We start from the raw sequence: 14,537 nt of genomic DNA, 5'->3' as shown, positions 1-14,537 counted from the left end.
CAGTGTGACTGAGCTTCATTTAAACCAACCCTTTGCTTTCTTCCATCCAGCCAGTTTGACTGAACTTCATTTATAACAACCCTTTGCTTTCTTCCATCCAGCCAGTTTGACTGAACTTCATTTATAACAACCCTTTGCTTTCTTCCATCCAGCCAGTTTGACTGAACTTCATTTATAACAACCCTTTGCTTTCTTCCATCCAGCCAGTTTTATATCCAAAAAGCCAATCTATTCTTCACACTCTTTCAACAAACCTTTTATGTGGCACCTTTTCAAATGCTTTCTGAAAATCCAGATACATCAAATTCACACCTGTACCCTCATCTACACATGCAGTAACCTCTATGAAAAATGTCAAAAGATTAGTAAGACAAGGTTTTTTTCCCCTAGTGAAACCATGCTGACTATCCAACAAAATTTCAAACTAAAACTTTGTAAATCACCTATTATCAGACTTTCAAAAGCTTTTCCCAATGCTAACCAGGTTAAAATCAAAGTCCAATAAATCACTCCCGATCAAAGAGAAACAAATTTAGCAGACAGGATGGGAGTAGGAGGCTCAGTAAGAATACGGTATTCCTTAACATGCTGAACATTGGCTGTAATAATCCTGACAGTTAACAAGGAAAAATAAGGCCTGAGTATGAACAACATCAGTCACATAGGAATAAGTTGCCATCATTTGAGAATTCAGGATAAAATTTACAGCATTTGAAACAAATGCCACAGAAAACAAAAATAAAAGTTTTGTTAACAATGCAAATCTCAATAAATTTAACTTAAATGAGAAAATTAAACATCTCTGTTTAATACAAATCATTGTCAAAGAATGAAGTTACTGCAAGTGCAAATACATAGGGGGAGTTATTGTGCATGGAGATTGTGTTGATGCTCTGAACAGTGATGAAATTTTTCATCCTATTTATAGCTTACTTAGAAAGCCAGATAAATTTTAATAGTTTTGATAAACATTGTTCTAATATCTGATAAGTTTTTGTGCTCAAAAATGTACAGTCGAAAGCTACATGAAATTTTTTTGGGATACTCAAAAATTTGTGATGGTCAATGTGGTTTAGGGGAGAACGTCAAATATTTCAACAGCTCAAATACAGAGCGAGTACTAGAAATCCCTGTTTCTTATGTGTATTTTTGTACATTTTAAAAAGTAATTAAAACATAAAAATTATAAACTTCTTACCATATTCTAAGAAAACTTAAATAAAATAAATTGGTTAAATTTCACTAGCTGAAACACCAGTGTGAAATATCACACTAAATCACGGTTGGGTGTGAAATATCACACTAGATCATTTGCAGATTACATTAGTCCTACGGAAAACAACTAATGGATTTCTAATGTAACTTCATTGTTTTTTACTCAAGAATTACTGCTCCAGTACAAAGTACAGCAGGAAAACCATAAAATTAAAAGAAAACAGATGTGAAAAAGGTTGAGAGCTGAAACTGTCAGGATAAATAATTTGGAATTTACTGATCAATACTGAAATCAGTACAGTTGAAAAAATGGTATTATTCATTTCACAGTACATTGACCATTTCTCTATAGTTAGTGTTACTGTAGAGAAAGTAAAATATAAAATGTACTATTACAACAAAAAACTTTTGATATTCATTTAGAAAGTTCTTGAGGTCATGCAGACGAAATATGAAAACTGTACGATGAAAAGAAGCTGTTATTCTTAGCAAGAAAATCATCTTTCATTCAGACTGACTCAGTAAATTCACATACAAATCTTTGGTAAAAATACTTTATTAAAGCTTGCAAGATTTCATGAAGATATACTTTGTACATTGAGAGTTATAGTATGTATAGTTTCATGGTTACAAGGTCAGTCAAAATGACCAAGCCCGCATACAGAGAGTTAATACCTCACATCAGGAGGAATGAAATATGTTTATTCAAGGTATGATTTTACTGAAAAACATTGTGTCAAAAGTATTACAGGTTTATTATTTATTCTCACAATTTATTTTTCAGGTTTAGGACAGTTGACCATAAATAAGCCTAACTTCTTAACAGCATGGTCACTGTGATAATTTTGTGTCCAATGTAAGTTGAAAATCCTGATATGTAACAATAGTCTTTATGACAGGACTTTCTGCTAGGAACATAACCAAATAAACCTAACATAATCCATATAATGTATGTTTTATCAATTTTATTCTACAGCGATTGTATATAATTGGCCATACCTAATTTAGGATTTTCTACTACTATATGGTTAATGATGATAGTTCTGAAATGTTTCTACCCACCTGATAAAACTTCTAACTCACAGTTAATTTGTTGTAATTCTTCTTCTGGTTCATTTTCTTTTTTCAAATTCATAACACCAAGATTTAGACAATGAAGGGCTTCATCATCGTTTCTGCTGAACATCGAAATAATATCATCCTGTGGTGGGTCACAAGGTTGCTCTGTTTTCACTCTAACAATTGGGTTCTAAAATAAAACAGTTAAGAGATTGATAACAGACAACAAATAGTGATACCAAAATATACTTACGTTCTCAATCCTACCCTTAAATTGCTTAATTAAGATTAATTTCATACGATTTTCACCATCAACAACCACTTTGATTGGAAGAAAATCGATGTAGCCTTAACTCTCCACTTTACACATGCAGGTACAGAAATGAACTATAAACCATGACATATAGGTAGATCCTGACTTAAACTAGAAAGATTTTCTGATCAATTTCTCTGGATGGAAATAAAAGGAGTTAAATAATTAATTTTACTGAAGAAGTCTTAATATGATAATAGTACATGTAATGCCAGATGAAGGTGTGCTTGTCAATTGTGTGCCTAATCACAAAAAACATCTGACTTAACACAGGCAAATCAAACCACTAGAAAACAGTATATGCCAGATCAGTAGCATGAAGCTAAAATTTGAAAGCCCGAGAGTATGCATAATACAATAATATAGACCAAAAGAAGAAGAATCCCAAAGATACTCAATGCTGTCAAAATGCCCTGGGGGCTGGGGTTTCCCCCAAGTAATGTATGCACTTGGACCTGGCTACTTTTTGCAAAGCAACCACAGGTTTATACAATTAATAATTTCATCACTAATTTGCAGTTATATACAATTCAATGTACTTGTTGTGACAAATTTGCAATATTATTGTTTTTTTCAGGTTTTATTTTTAACACACTGTCATTTGGTGAACAGTCAGGATATTGATCAATTTTATTTACCCCCTCTAGCGTTACAATTATTCTTGATAGTGGAATGAGTTTTAAAGTGACCTTACAGACTTTTGGTGATTTTCTGAGATATCTGAAGTAAATTATCAAAATACCAATCATTACTTGTGAAGAAACAGAAAATATTAGATTTTCAATTCGGAAACTGGCCATCAACATTTAATCTGTAATTGAACAAATGTGAAATTATGAAGAGAACTTCAGATTATTTCTTACCTAAATGTTCTAATACAAAGATAACAAAATGTGGTAAGTCCCTGTAAAATAATGAAAAAAAGATGATTCCCATAAAAACTGTATATCTAGGTCCCCTCTGAATTTCAAGAAATGCAAATTCTCCTTGTCCAACAGCAGAAAAAAGTATGTGTGTGTTTACAGACCCTGATCTAATTGTTTTGTTTTAAATAAAATATTCATAAGATTCTGTTCTGCATAGGTAAGTAATAATTCATTAGGATAAAAAAAAATTGAGCCAAGCTTGCCCTGTTGTTACAATTCTCTGTTTTGTCCAACTATTGAGAGGGCCTTCTTCAAGAGAATAGTGTAATTGGTTCACACTAATATGAAATGGACACTATGCTCAAATTTTACACTGATAATTTAAACATACAAAATAGTTTTTCAAGTGATAATTTTGTTATAATTTATTTTCTTGCAAAGTATGTGAAATATAGAAAAGAACCACATGTATTCATTTTGAAACAAGTTTTTTAACTTTAATTTTACTCTAACGACAAGATTTAGCTGTCCAGAAAATGCATTCAGTTTAAATCAGGGAGCTTTGAATCCTGAACCACCTGAAAGAGAGTGCTGCCTTCTTGTCTAATGTGGGGGAAGAATCCCATCTGATTTCAAAACCTAACCTTCAATACCAACGTGAATACCAATATTTTACACTCTTTTAAGTCACAGGCAAGGTTAACCATAACCTCATGTCGAGCTTCTTTTAAAAAGGTATCACTTAATATTAAAACCTTATTCATGATAATAACAACACAGCATATAGATTAAAAACTAGGTTCAACCAGGGCTGGATATAGGTTTAGTGGGGCTTTAGGCCCAGGTAATATTTGGGAATAATAATAACAATAACTCACTCTTGCCTCTATTCTGCTAGTTTTAGAACCATAGTTGTTTTACTTGGGTCCCTAGGTGGCCTACACATTAATCCAGTACTAGGTTCAACACTTATGGTTTAAATGCCAAAAGATGTTGAAGCATTCAAAACCATTAGTCCTAGCTTTTGTGATGATGATAATTATGTAAAATGAAGACGTTTTTTTCACATTCCTCTGTAGCTTCCATAGTTTTTTTGTCACAAAAAATAAACTCTAGGTCCAATTACATAATGATCTATCATGAATAACGGGTTTAAACAAAGTATATAAAGCAATTTCAAAACTACTTGCTGTGTCCAATATCTAAACTGTTGAACATGGACAAAATATTAATCATAAAAACATGACAAGACCAGAAAATGAAGGATAGCAGGCTGGAATCACTTCTCTACTGGTTCTATTCTGGGATCTAGTAAAAATTATTAAAGAAGTATTCATACTTTATTTTTCCATCATGAGTTTTATGTTTAATCCTGAGCCTATCAAATCCCAATCACAAGATTGAAATGGGTGAGACACTATGCCACTTCAAAACAGGTTAAAATATGTCAAAAAATATAATGGTGTCCTTAGTCGACAGTTATGGTAAAGAGGGATAACAAAGAAAAACTACGATGCAAATGATCGTGCTGCAACTGTCCATGAATAGGAGTGTGATACTACTCCTATCGTAACTAGTGTCCTCTCTAATCATGCACATGTGAATCACTTCGAGATTGGTCATAAATAACCGAACCAATTCACACCAGAAGTGGGGAGGATGGGTAGGGAATGAGAGAAGAGGTAAATTATTTATAGGAATTACATTTTCAGTTTAGGAAAATGTTAACTTCCGATATGATATCTTACCTCCTCTCACAAAAAGCTAGAATCTCACCTTGAACCGGTGAGAAGATGATCTCTCTTTAGGAAGTGCCCAAAGGAAGACCATGGGGTGTGAGAATGAATTAAAAACAACACACCAGTGGGAGACCGCACCACTTCCGAGCCAGGTATACTTTTCACCCTTTAGTAATGTGTTGCCAAAATGTAAATGGCAGGAACTTGGATGGGTCCTAAAAAAATACAGAAATAATGGTACCCCTGGTGTAGAATGGCTGGGGCATGATAGACTGTAAATAAGAGTTCAACCTCAAACAACACCTGGCAGTATCTGAAATTATACACCAGGTCCACGGTTGGAAGAGCCTCCTCTACCTTTCATCTCAAAAACGAATACTGGCAGGGAAGTGGAATTCTTGTACCAAGAACCCGTCTCTGCACGTGTACACAACCAACACCAGATCCACCGAGAACCAACAATCGGCAGATGGTAGGAAGGAGGAGAGTCCAGGTGGGTGTTCATCTATGGTCCAAAACCTGGCAGTATTGGGAATTTAGTTGTCCAGTCCACAGTAGGAGAGTATCCAACTTTACACAAGTGGAAAGTCATTTGTTTTCTCCAGCTACAACCAACATCAGATCCACTTAAAACCAGCATACTGCATTATTTTGTTGTTTTTCGTTTATATAGGTGTGTACATATACATATATATCTGGCAGAGTGCCATACCCAACACCTAGCAGTGTCGTGAATTGTACTTCAGGTCTGTGGTAGGAAGGACATCCCACCATTGACACCTGCAGAATTCCACTACTCAACTCTCAAAATAAGTGGTATTCTGCACTCTCAGAAGAACAGGCCTCTATGGTCCACCACCCCAGCAGCTAGGAACTGGTAAGTGGTAAGGACTCCCATACACCACTACAAAGAGGAGGGAAATAATGCATTTGAGAGTCTGGAGGACCACAGCACCAGAGACAGTGCAATGGGTGATCGGATACCCTATTTTGAAAAACAGAGTGATCACATTGACGGAATGCATCATCCAACACCTGGCAGCATATGGAATTGTACATAAGGTCTACGGCAGGACAAGCATCAAATGCAACGGATTATCAGAGATGTGCAGCAATCTCTGTCTGTTTTACTCGTGTTAGTATACGAGTGTATGGTCCAGGACAAACATATTTAAGAAGCAAAAGATTGCAAGGTACACCTATGAGAAGTCCAGCGGAACATCCCATCTCAACGATGGGCGTAAAATGACCTTGTGAAGTGTTACTTTGTATTTTTCTACATTTTATATCATTTCATAGATGGAGTCAATAAACCATCACTTGTCAGATTCTGGAATGGTACATCAGGTCCACAGTAAGAAGAGTCTCAACATCACAGTCATCTAGCATACTTACAAGCCATACAGTGTTAATTTAAGGCTAAGTATACCTGGTCAGGCAACAATTGCCACATATTTGGATCCAAATATGCGATAATGGCCCCTGGAAAGACAAATGAATGGAGTACTTACCACCCCAGATAAACAGTTACAGCACTGACGATGTCCTCCAAGGGAAGATGTAAATGTGCAGCCAGAGACATAGGAAAAAACATGAAAAGGGAACAATCATCAGAAGAATGGGAAGAAAATGTCAGGCAAATGAACTGGTGAGTTCAACCCAGATGGGTGATGGGAAAAGGTCATGGGAGAGGATTCCATGGAAGAAACGAACGGACTTGAAAACTACGGAAGGGAGCAGTATGTGTCATATACTCTCTGAAAGCCATGACCTGACAAAGGAGGTGGTGGGATAAGAACATTCTAAAAGGCAGGGATGGAACATAGGAAATGGGAGCTAAGTACAGAACATAATATGCCTGAATGGGGGAGGCTGTCCAAATAAAAACTAAAAGATGACTAAAAATCATCAGTATGTTTTTATTGTAGCATGAAAGTGGTCAACTCCCTACAGACCAGAGCTATCACTTCATGGGCCGAGAATTATGGTGTCGACCCGTTAGTCATGGTTGGGAATTCTGTTGCCACAGTAATATTCATGACCACCCAAAATTAAACAAGGAGAGAAGATAAAATAAAATATATGGTAATAAAATTCACGAACGTAAAAACATGTGAATAGGTTAATTAAACAACGAGCAAAAAACACGTCTAACCAGTAGGACTGTCAATCAAGAATTGATTAAAATGTGCAAGATTAGAGAGGGTGCTAGTTATGATAGGGGTAGCGTCACACTCCTATTGGTGGAGGGTTGCTGCATGATCATTTGCACATTAGTATGCAGTAATGAGTGGGAGTAACAAGTCTAGTGGTGAGTAAAAATGTATGCCAATAGAGGGCAGCAAAAGTCTATAAAGCTTTTTGTGAGTGGATGTAAAATATCGTATCAGAATTGACCTTCTTGTTATGACTTCAAATACTTTCGACAGTAATAAAACAAATTAAATAACGTCCACTGACCTTTTATTAGAACTACAGCACTGTCTAAATGTTTTATCAAACGTTTCTAGCTATTTCATTACAATAAAAATTATTTCTTAAACATTTTTAATTTCCAAGTTACCTCAGTTTTCGGTATTTTATCATAATTCTTTTCTTGTTTTTCTTCTGCAGCTTTAAAATCAGTGATGGAAAGTGAAGACTCTTCTTTTGAGGAAGCGGCTTCTTCTGTTGCTATAGATACAGATTACGTTTTTTTTTAAAACAAGTATGACTTGCACATCACTACATTATAACAAGCCCTTACCAACATTTTTTATACTCTAAAACAGTTTAGTCTTTTCCTTTAACCTTTGTGCTAAAGATAGAAAGTGACTAATTCTTCCTCCAAGTGTAGCTTCTGATGAACAATATATCCATGATTATCTGAATAATATTACTTACAACATCTATAATAATTCCTAAAACAACTATAATACATTTTGTCTTGAAATTAATTCCTGATACAAGTTTGTTTCTAATAAAAGTTTCACAAACTAGGAAGTTGAGACACAACTTGCTGCAGAAATAATTTAAACAACCACAAACTTCCTGGAATTGTATGCTTCTACCAACTCTGTAGACAATACTAGGAGTTGCTGGAGTAAATATTAGAGCTGGGCAATTAGTAGAATTTGCTAATCAATTTATCGTCAAACTCATTAAGCAATTACATTCAACTAATTAATTATTCTCACATGAGACTTGAATAGCTGGAATAACTGAAAATAGTCTTAAGAGCAAACAGTAATTTTGATTAGTTGATTTTACCAGACACTAATGGACATGATCAGTGCTCTTCAATTATATCAATTAATCAAGTTAAATGCTCTACTCTACAAAATATGTTAGGATTATTACCAGCAAAAGAGTGATAATTGTATGTACTCGAAAGAAAACAGCATTGCTGTGAGTGCTAAATTATCAAACTGAAGCAGGTTTAAATAAAAGAAATTTAAACTCATTTACATGTAGGAAGTATCAGGATGGAGAGGATTACCACACACTTCTCTTAGTCATTCAAAGATATCAATGGAAGCAGTACAACAAGAAGGAATATTTCCTACATTTAAAGAAACATACTTTAGAACACCTTTAGAAATATATATATGAACTATGGCCAATACTTTACATACTGGAAAACTGATGAAGACTTTCGATGAGAAAATAAGGAGCTTTAGCATGCTAATTAGAAGAACTGTGTTAAAACCCACATGGAACAATGTCTATGTATGAAGCATAGCTGGAAATATTTATTCATACTTTAGAGCAGCATTTCTCAAACTTAGGTCTGCAAGAGTAGGGTTGGATCTAGAGTTTGCATGGCTCTAGGCAAATGTGGTATGTGGGGCACCCTTGGCTGCTTATATTCTGGCCATAGAAGTTGCTAGGCACTATATCTTGGGATACTGAATGTAGCTATATGTGACTAGAATTTGAAGAAAAAATTTATAATCACTCTGATTCTTCAAAATTTAATTTCAAAAATAATTTATGCAACTCATATATTGATACTTGAAATAGTTGTGGAATGAAAATGATACCTTTGCACATGTCAGGTTTTACAGGGCCACAATTCTTTACAGTAGGTGTCTGTGACTTGTTGGCAATAAATTTCAATAATAAACGAACAGCACACAATCCACTTGTTTTAAAATAATGTATTCTAAACAAGTCAAACATCTGTACAAAAATTCATTACACTAATGGTTATCACAGTTGTATCCAGAGCTTTAAATAATTCTCTTTTTTGCCAAAAGTCCACACAGGCTAGTTCTGTTACTTTAGAACCCAATTGACAAGACAAATTATTCTTTCCTAACCTGTGATCACAATACAATCAGTGATAAATTCACTTATGTTACCTTGTGGCTTTCCACAGTTGCATCCAGAGCATTAAATCATTGTCTCATTTTTTTTGTCAAAGTCAACACAGGCAGGTTCAATTACTTTAGAACATCCTTTGAGAAGACAAATTATTCTCCTCCATCTCTGTTATTATAATACAAGCTAATTCATAAGCAGTTTAACTTCACTTTTATTAACTATCTTAACTTCTTCTCTATATCTGCAGACAGAAAAATTCTAGTAACAACAATATTACACATGAGAAAACTTAGAAGCTTCAGGTAAGATGACGTAAACAATATTACAAAAGCCTACTACAATAACTACTCTACATACACAACGTACAGAGTTACGTAATGAAATTTGTCATAACTAAATAATCATAAATATTAAATCATTAAATAACAACTCTGAAACTGAACAGTCTTGTATATCCAACAAAAGATATATAAACAAATCTTTAAATTCAACTCGTATAAAATGTATTTACACTTCTCACATTATTTTATAACAATACTTTTTTACTTTTCTGTGTACTAAATTTTTCAATCAAATCAGAAAAATTTGGTTTGATACATCATTTTTTGTTGATAACATTGCCAGTGATGCTGATCTTTCTTAAAACATGGTAGAATAAAGGTAAGTTTGATAAGCTTAGGACAAGAAAAACTTCTTTCCGCTAAAGCAAAAGTAACTAGAATAGTCAGGACTATGAGTAGTGCTACATCTACATGTGGGTAGATCTCATACAAGTCATTTTCTATGATAATTTATGTTGGTATTAGGTAGTATAATCCTGCAAAACACCAAGTTCTTCGTATATCTCTAATTCATTGATGTCGCATTAACCCTCAAAGCTGAGTTTAATCGTAAGATTTTGGCAACGTTGCGTTAGCACTTGATCTATATTAGCATGAAGTTTCGATATATTGTATAAAAACCCAAAAATTTCTACATATTTTTAAAGAGCCTCAAATTGGTTTTAGTATGCACATAAATTATATCAATGATAGCGTTAAAGTAATGAACCCTGAATGCTTCTTTAGAATCATTAGTACATACATCCTTACTTTTATAACTAAACATTTTTTTTATTTTCTGTCACCCTTTTTAAATTCTTTTCAATATCTAAACTTTCTGCCAGATTGTTGGCAGTTGAAAATGCCGACTCATAGCCCATTGATCTATATTTACCAATTCATTTTATGTGCTTTAGAGTGCTGTTCAAATGCATGTTATTACTTTTCCATAAGTTACGGATAGTATTTACATTTATTAAAAGATCATACCATATAATAAAAGATACTATAAAAGATATGACAATCTCATTAATGAGAGAATTGCATTCACTACGAAGGTTGTTTGTTTTTGAATTTTGCGCAAAGCTACATGAGAGCTATTTGCGCTAGCCATCCCTAATTTAACAGTGTAAGACTAGAGGGAAGGCAGCTAGTCATCACCACCCACCGCCAACTCTTGGGCTACTCTTTTACCAACAAATTGTGGGATTGGCTGTCACATTATAATGCCCCCACGGCTGAAAGGGCGAGCATGTTTGGTGGGATGGAGATTCGAACCCTCGACTCTCAGATTGCAAGTCGAGTGCCCTAATCACCTGGCCATGCCGGACCCACTACGAAGTATGCCAATAGTTCCAGTAAAGCATCATAGATCTCCATGTTGAAATCAAACAACTTTTACATTATCTATACAGCACTGAAAGTAGTTTTAGGATAACATTTACATTTTCTGTTATACATGCCATCTGTTTGAATATGCTGAAAATAAAAGTATAAAGTCTTTGAAGTAAACCAAAAAATATTTCAGTCCTCATAAAAGATTAAACAGCATTTCCTAAGGATAAATTCCAACTCCAGGGACAGAGGAAAGCTCGTGGATTAGTTTGAAGAATTTTTACACCATTCTTTTCACCATGTATCATTATTATAGCTTTATTCACAACAATCTTATGGCCATTACTTATGGAATGAAAAATTCAATTTTGCTTACTGTTATGGAAAATATTTTTTTAAATTTTGGTTGAATAGTTCCTTAAGCCTTCCAAATAGTGTGTTGTTGCTAGAGATAAGACAAATAAGATTATGAGTTGTACTTGCAGAAATGTTGAATATAAGTCTTAAGATGTCATTTTTCTTTATATACGTTACTGGTTAGGCTTCATTTTGAGAACTGTAACTTAGCAAGAAGTTGAATTGTTGAAAAGGGTTCAGAGAAGGGCTACTAGAATGATACTTGGGATGGAAAGGTTGTCATACAAGGACAGGTTAAGAGTTATTGAATTGTTTTCTCTTGAAAAACAAAAAGGTAGAGGGGCATAAATATTAGGCCTATTATAGTTTTCAAAACTGCATTCTTTAAGTACCTTAGGGATTTCAAAATTATAAGTGTATAACAATAGTATTCCAACAACACTATTTTGCCATGGTCATTGCTGATGACATTTTGCTCAATCCAGAGCTCATCAGATCGACAGGAACACAACATTTTACCATACAAGATTGTTTTAGTGATAGTTCATAGTAAAGTAAAATATATATCAGATACTGTGAAACTTATAGATACACAGTTTGGAGGTTCTGACTGTTATTGCAAATACAATATGCAAACTGTACAATAACAAAAGTATTTTTATTCTTCACATGAGCATCACCTTACACTCGAACTAATTTGATCCCAAGTCAGACTAATATTTTAAATAGTTTTAGTAAAAATACTTGTAGCACAACTGATTTTTTGTAAAAACAGAACTGAACTTTTTTTTAAAAGCTTGCCATATTTAATGTAGGTACACATACTAAGTTCAGAATTCTATTGAACTGATCACATGCACATTCAGTTAATACTTCCAATCTTTAGTGGGGAAAAATAAAACTAATCAGTAAACAACATATTGTTATTTAGAATTTCTTCTAAGCGACCTTTCTTTACCTTCTTCATTTGTCAGAAGCTTCAATTTCAGCAAAGCATTGTCCTCCTCGGCAGAAAGAGATTCAACTTCCATCCTTAATCCTTCCATGGTTGAACAAGTATTTCATTCTTTACAAATTTTCTTGAATCTTGCAGTTTCACTACCCAGAAACATGAATTGGATCTTGTAAGTTTGGATCTTTCATGACAACATATAATTTCTTAACAACATTTTATTCTTTATCTCTAACTGTTGTAGAGTTTTTGGTCTCATGCTATAATACATTATGAAACAAAGAAACTTATCATTCCCTACATTTCTTTGGTAATTGGTGATAAAGTACCGAGTACCTTAAACACAAGTGCTGATTGGGAAGTACAGTATTATTCTTCTGAAAAGCTATTCCTAAAAATATACACTGGCCCTAAAACATGTCACTATAACTAACAAACTAATAAATTATCTGACGCTGAAGCTGACATTTTTTACTAAAATTATTAACACTTTTAAGGTTTTTTATCTTGATGATTCCAGATGTATGCTTTCCTTAATTTGAATAATGATGCAATAAATCACCTAAATTATAACCCACTGATACACCACACTTTACTTAAGACAAATTACGTCTAGCAAAAAAATATGTTAAACATAAGTTAAAAAATAAAAATTGGAAGTTTTCTATAATATTAACCTATTACTTTCCATTAACCAGTGTAAGAACTTAATAAACAGAATATTTTGTTCAAAACTTTCCATGTCAGCACAACTAACAAACATTATGTAAGAAATATACCAGTTGTGCCATAATCATGAGTGGGTTTACAATATACTTAAGTATAGAAACTTGTTGTATTTCTTTTTACTAAAATATTTTAAAAAAGGTAATTTATTATTTTCTGTTTCCAATAAGAATTTGTTGATTGGATATTTTTTGTTTATATGGCAGGTACTGCATCTGAAGAATGGCCAATAAAGTTGTAATACTCTTGTAACAAGGACTGTGTAAAACAGTCACAGCTTCAATTTCTTTCATTTTTATATTGGAGAAAACAAGAGATATTGAATTATTGATTCTAAATCCATGTGAAAAATTTAACTTCTTATTTTTATCTTAAAGTATATTTCATTTTAACCACTTTGATTTTACTGTTACATTTACACCAGTATCTCTTACATCAGGTACCTAATGCTGTGCTACTAAACACCATCAATAAAGAATCTTTTCATGGAGCAATTATCCATGAAATTAAAAAATAAAAGCATTTTTTTACTATAAATATAATAACACTTCCTGAAGTTCTTATCAGAAATAGAATTAACGAAACGTGTGTTAATTAATAGGCCGTTGCTCTTGCCATCTACAGAAAGGTGGCAATAATACGAATAAAATTAGAGCCACTGACTTACAAGTTACTATATCAACCCACCGGTTGCAGTCACTGCTTGTGCTACAGGAAAACTATTGACAACAACAGTTTAAATTTTAATTTACTACTTATTTAGCTCGCCTGACTAACCCCAATATTTAACGTGTTTCGTCACAAAATGACGACATTGATACTAGTAGCAAGAAAGAATATCAACATATATGCGTTGTGATAGCCTTTTCTTCTTTCCGGAAATTTAAAACTAGTTTAGATCACCTCCAAAACAAAGGACCTTATGAGGAGAATTGTAGCAACTTGCAAACTAGTATGCAGTGGTGGGATTCAGCCGGTTCGCACCGATTCGTGCGAACCTGTTCTTAGAATTTAATGACCTACACGAACCGGTTGTTAACAATCGTATGTATAGGCCTAATAATAACGTTACAACTTACAAGTATGCGTGTTTACAACGCAACTTTACTTGCAGGCTAGGCGGACTAGGTCTACTAGATCTCTGAGGAATCATTTGCCAGCAGGTAAGTGTTTTTTTATACGGATTCTTATGATCTTATCTAAATTATTATTATTAGATCTAACTTAGTTATATCATCTACTATAGGCCAAGCGTCCTAGGCCTACGTGTGAGTGCAAATCTGTGCTGAATTATTAGCCAGCGGGTGAACACATTTTCTACAGATTCTTATCTAAATAATTACGTTAATC

General features: G+C 33.7%; 1 protein-coding gene across 5 annotated transcripts in view; it reads right to left on the bottom strand.

Annotated features, from left to right (window-relative positions):
* The window catches only part of LOC106467852 (zinc finger protein 271-like), a 43,402-nt gene extending 29,102 nt beyond the window's left edge, over positions 1 to 14,300 (bottom strand). For 2 of the 5 annotated variants that reach the window (XM_022396050.1, XM_022396053.1), the window contains exons 1-4: positions 13,855 to 14,154; positions 12,468 to 12,607; positions 7,756 to 7,865; positions 2,278 to 2,464 (exon numbers count right to left, since the gene is read on the bottom strand). In XM_022396050.1, coding sequence (XP_022251758.1) covers positions 2,278 to 2,464; positions 7,756 to 7,865; positions 12,468 to 12,555 — 385 coding nt within the window. In that variant the 5' untranslated portion in view covers positions 12,556 to 12,607; positions 13,855 to 14,154. Of the gene's footprint in view, positions 1 to 2,277; positions 2,465 to 7,755; positions 7,866 to 12,467; positions 12,608 to 13,854; positions 14,158 to 14,266 lie in introns of those variants that run through there. The other 3 variants (XM_022396051.1, XM_022396052.1, XM_022396056.1) reach the window with 3 other exon arrangements.
* Between the last annotated feature and the right edge of the window lie 237 nt (positions 14,301 to 14,537).

Source organism: Limulus polyphemus, unplaced genomic scaffold (assembly GCF_000517525.1).
Source record: "Limulus polyphemus unplaced genomic scaffold, Limulus_polyphemus-2.1.2 Scaffold2766, whole genome shotgun sequence".
Lineage (NCBI taxonomy): Eukaryota > Metazoa > Arthropoda > Merostomata > Xiphosura > Limulidae > Limulus > Limulus polyphemus.
Note: the sequence above shows the minus strand (reverse complement) of the source record. Positions and strands in the feature narration are given on the sequence as shown.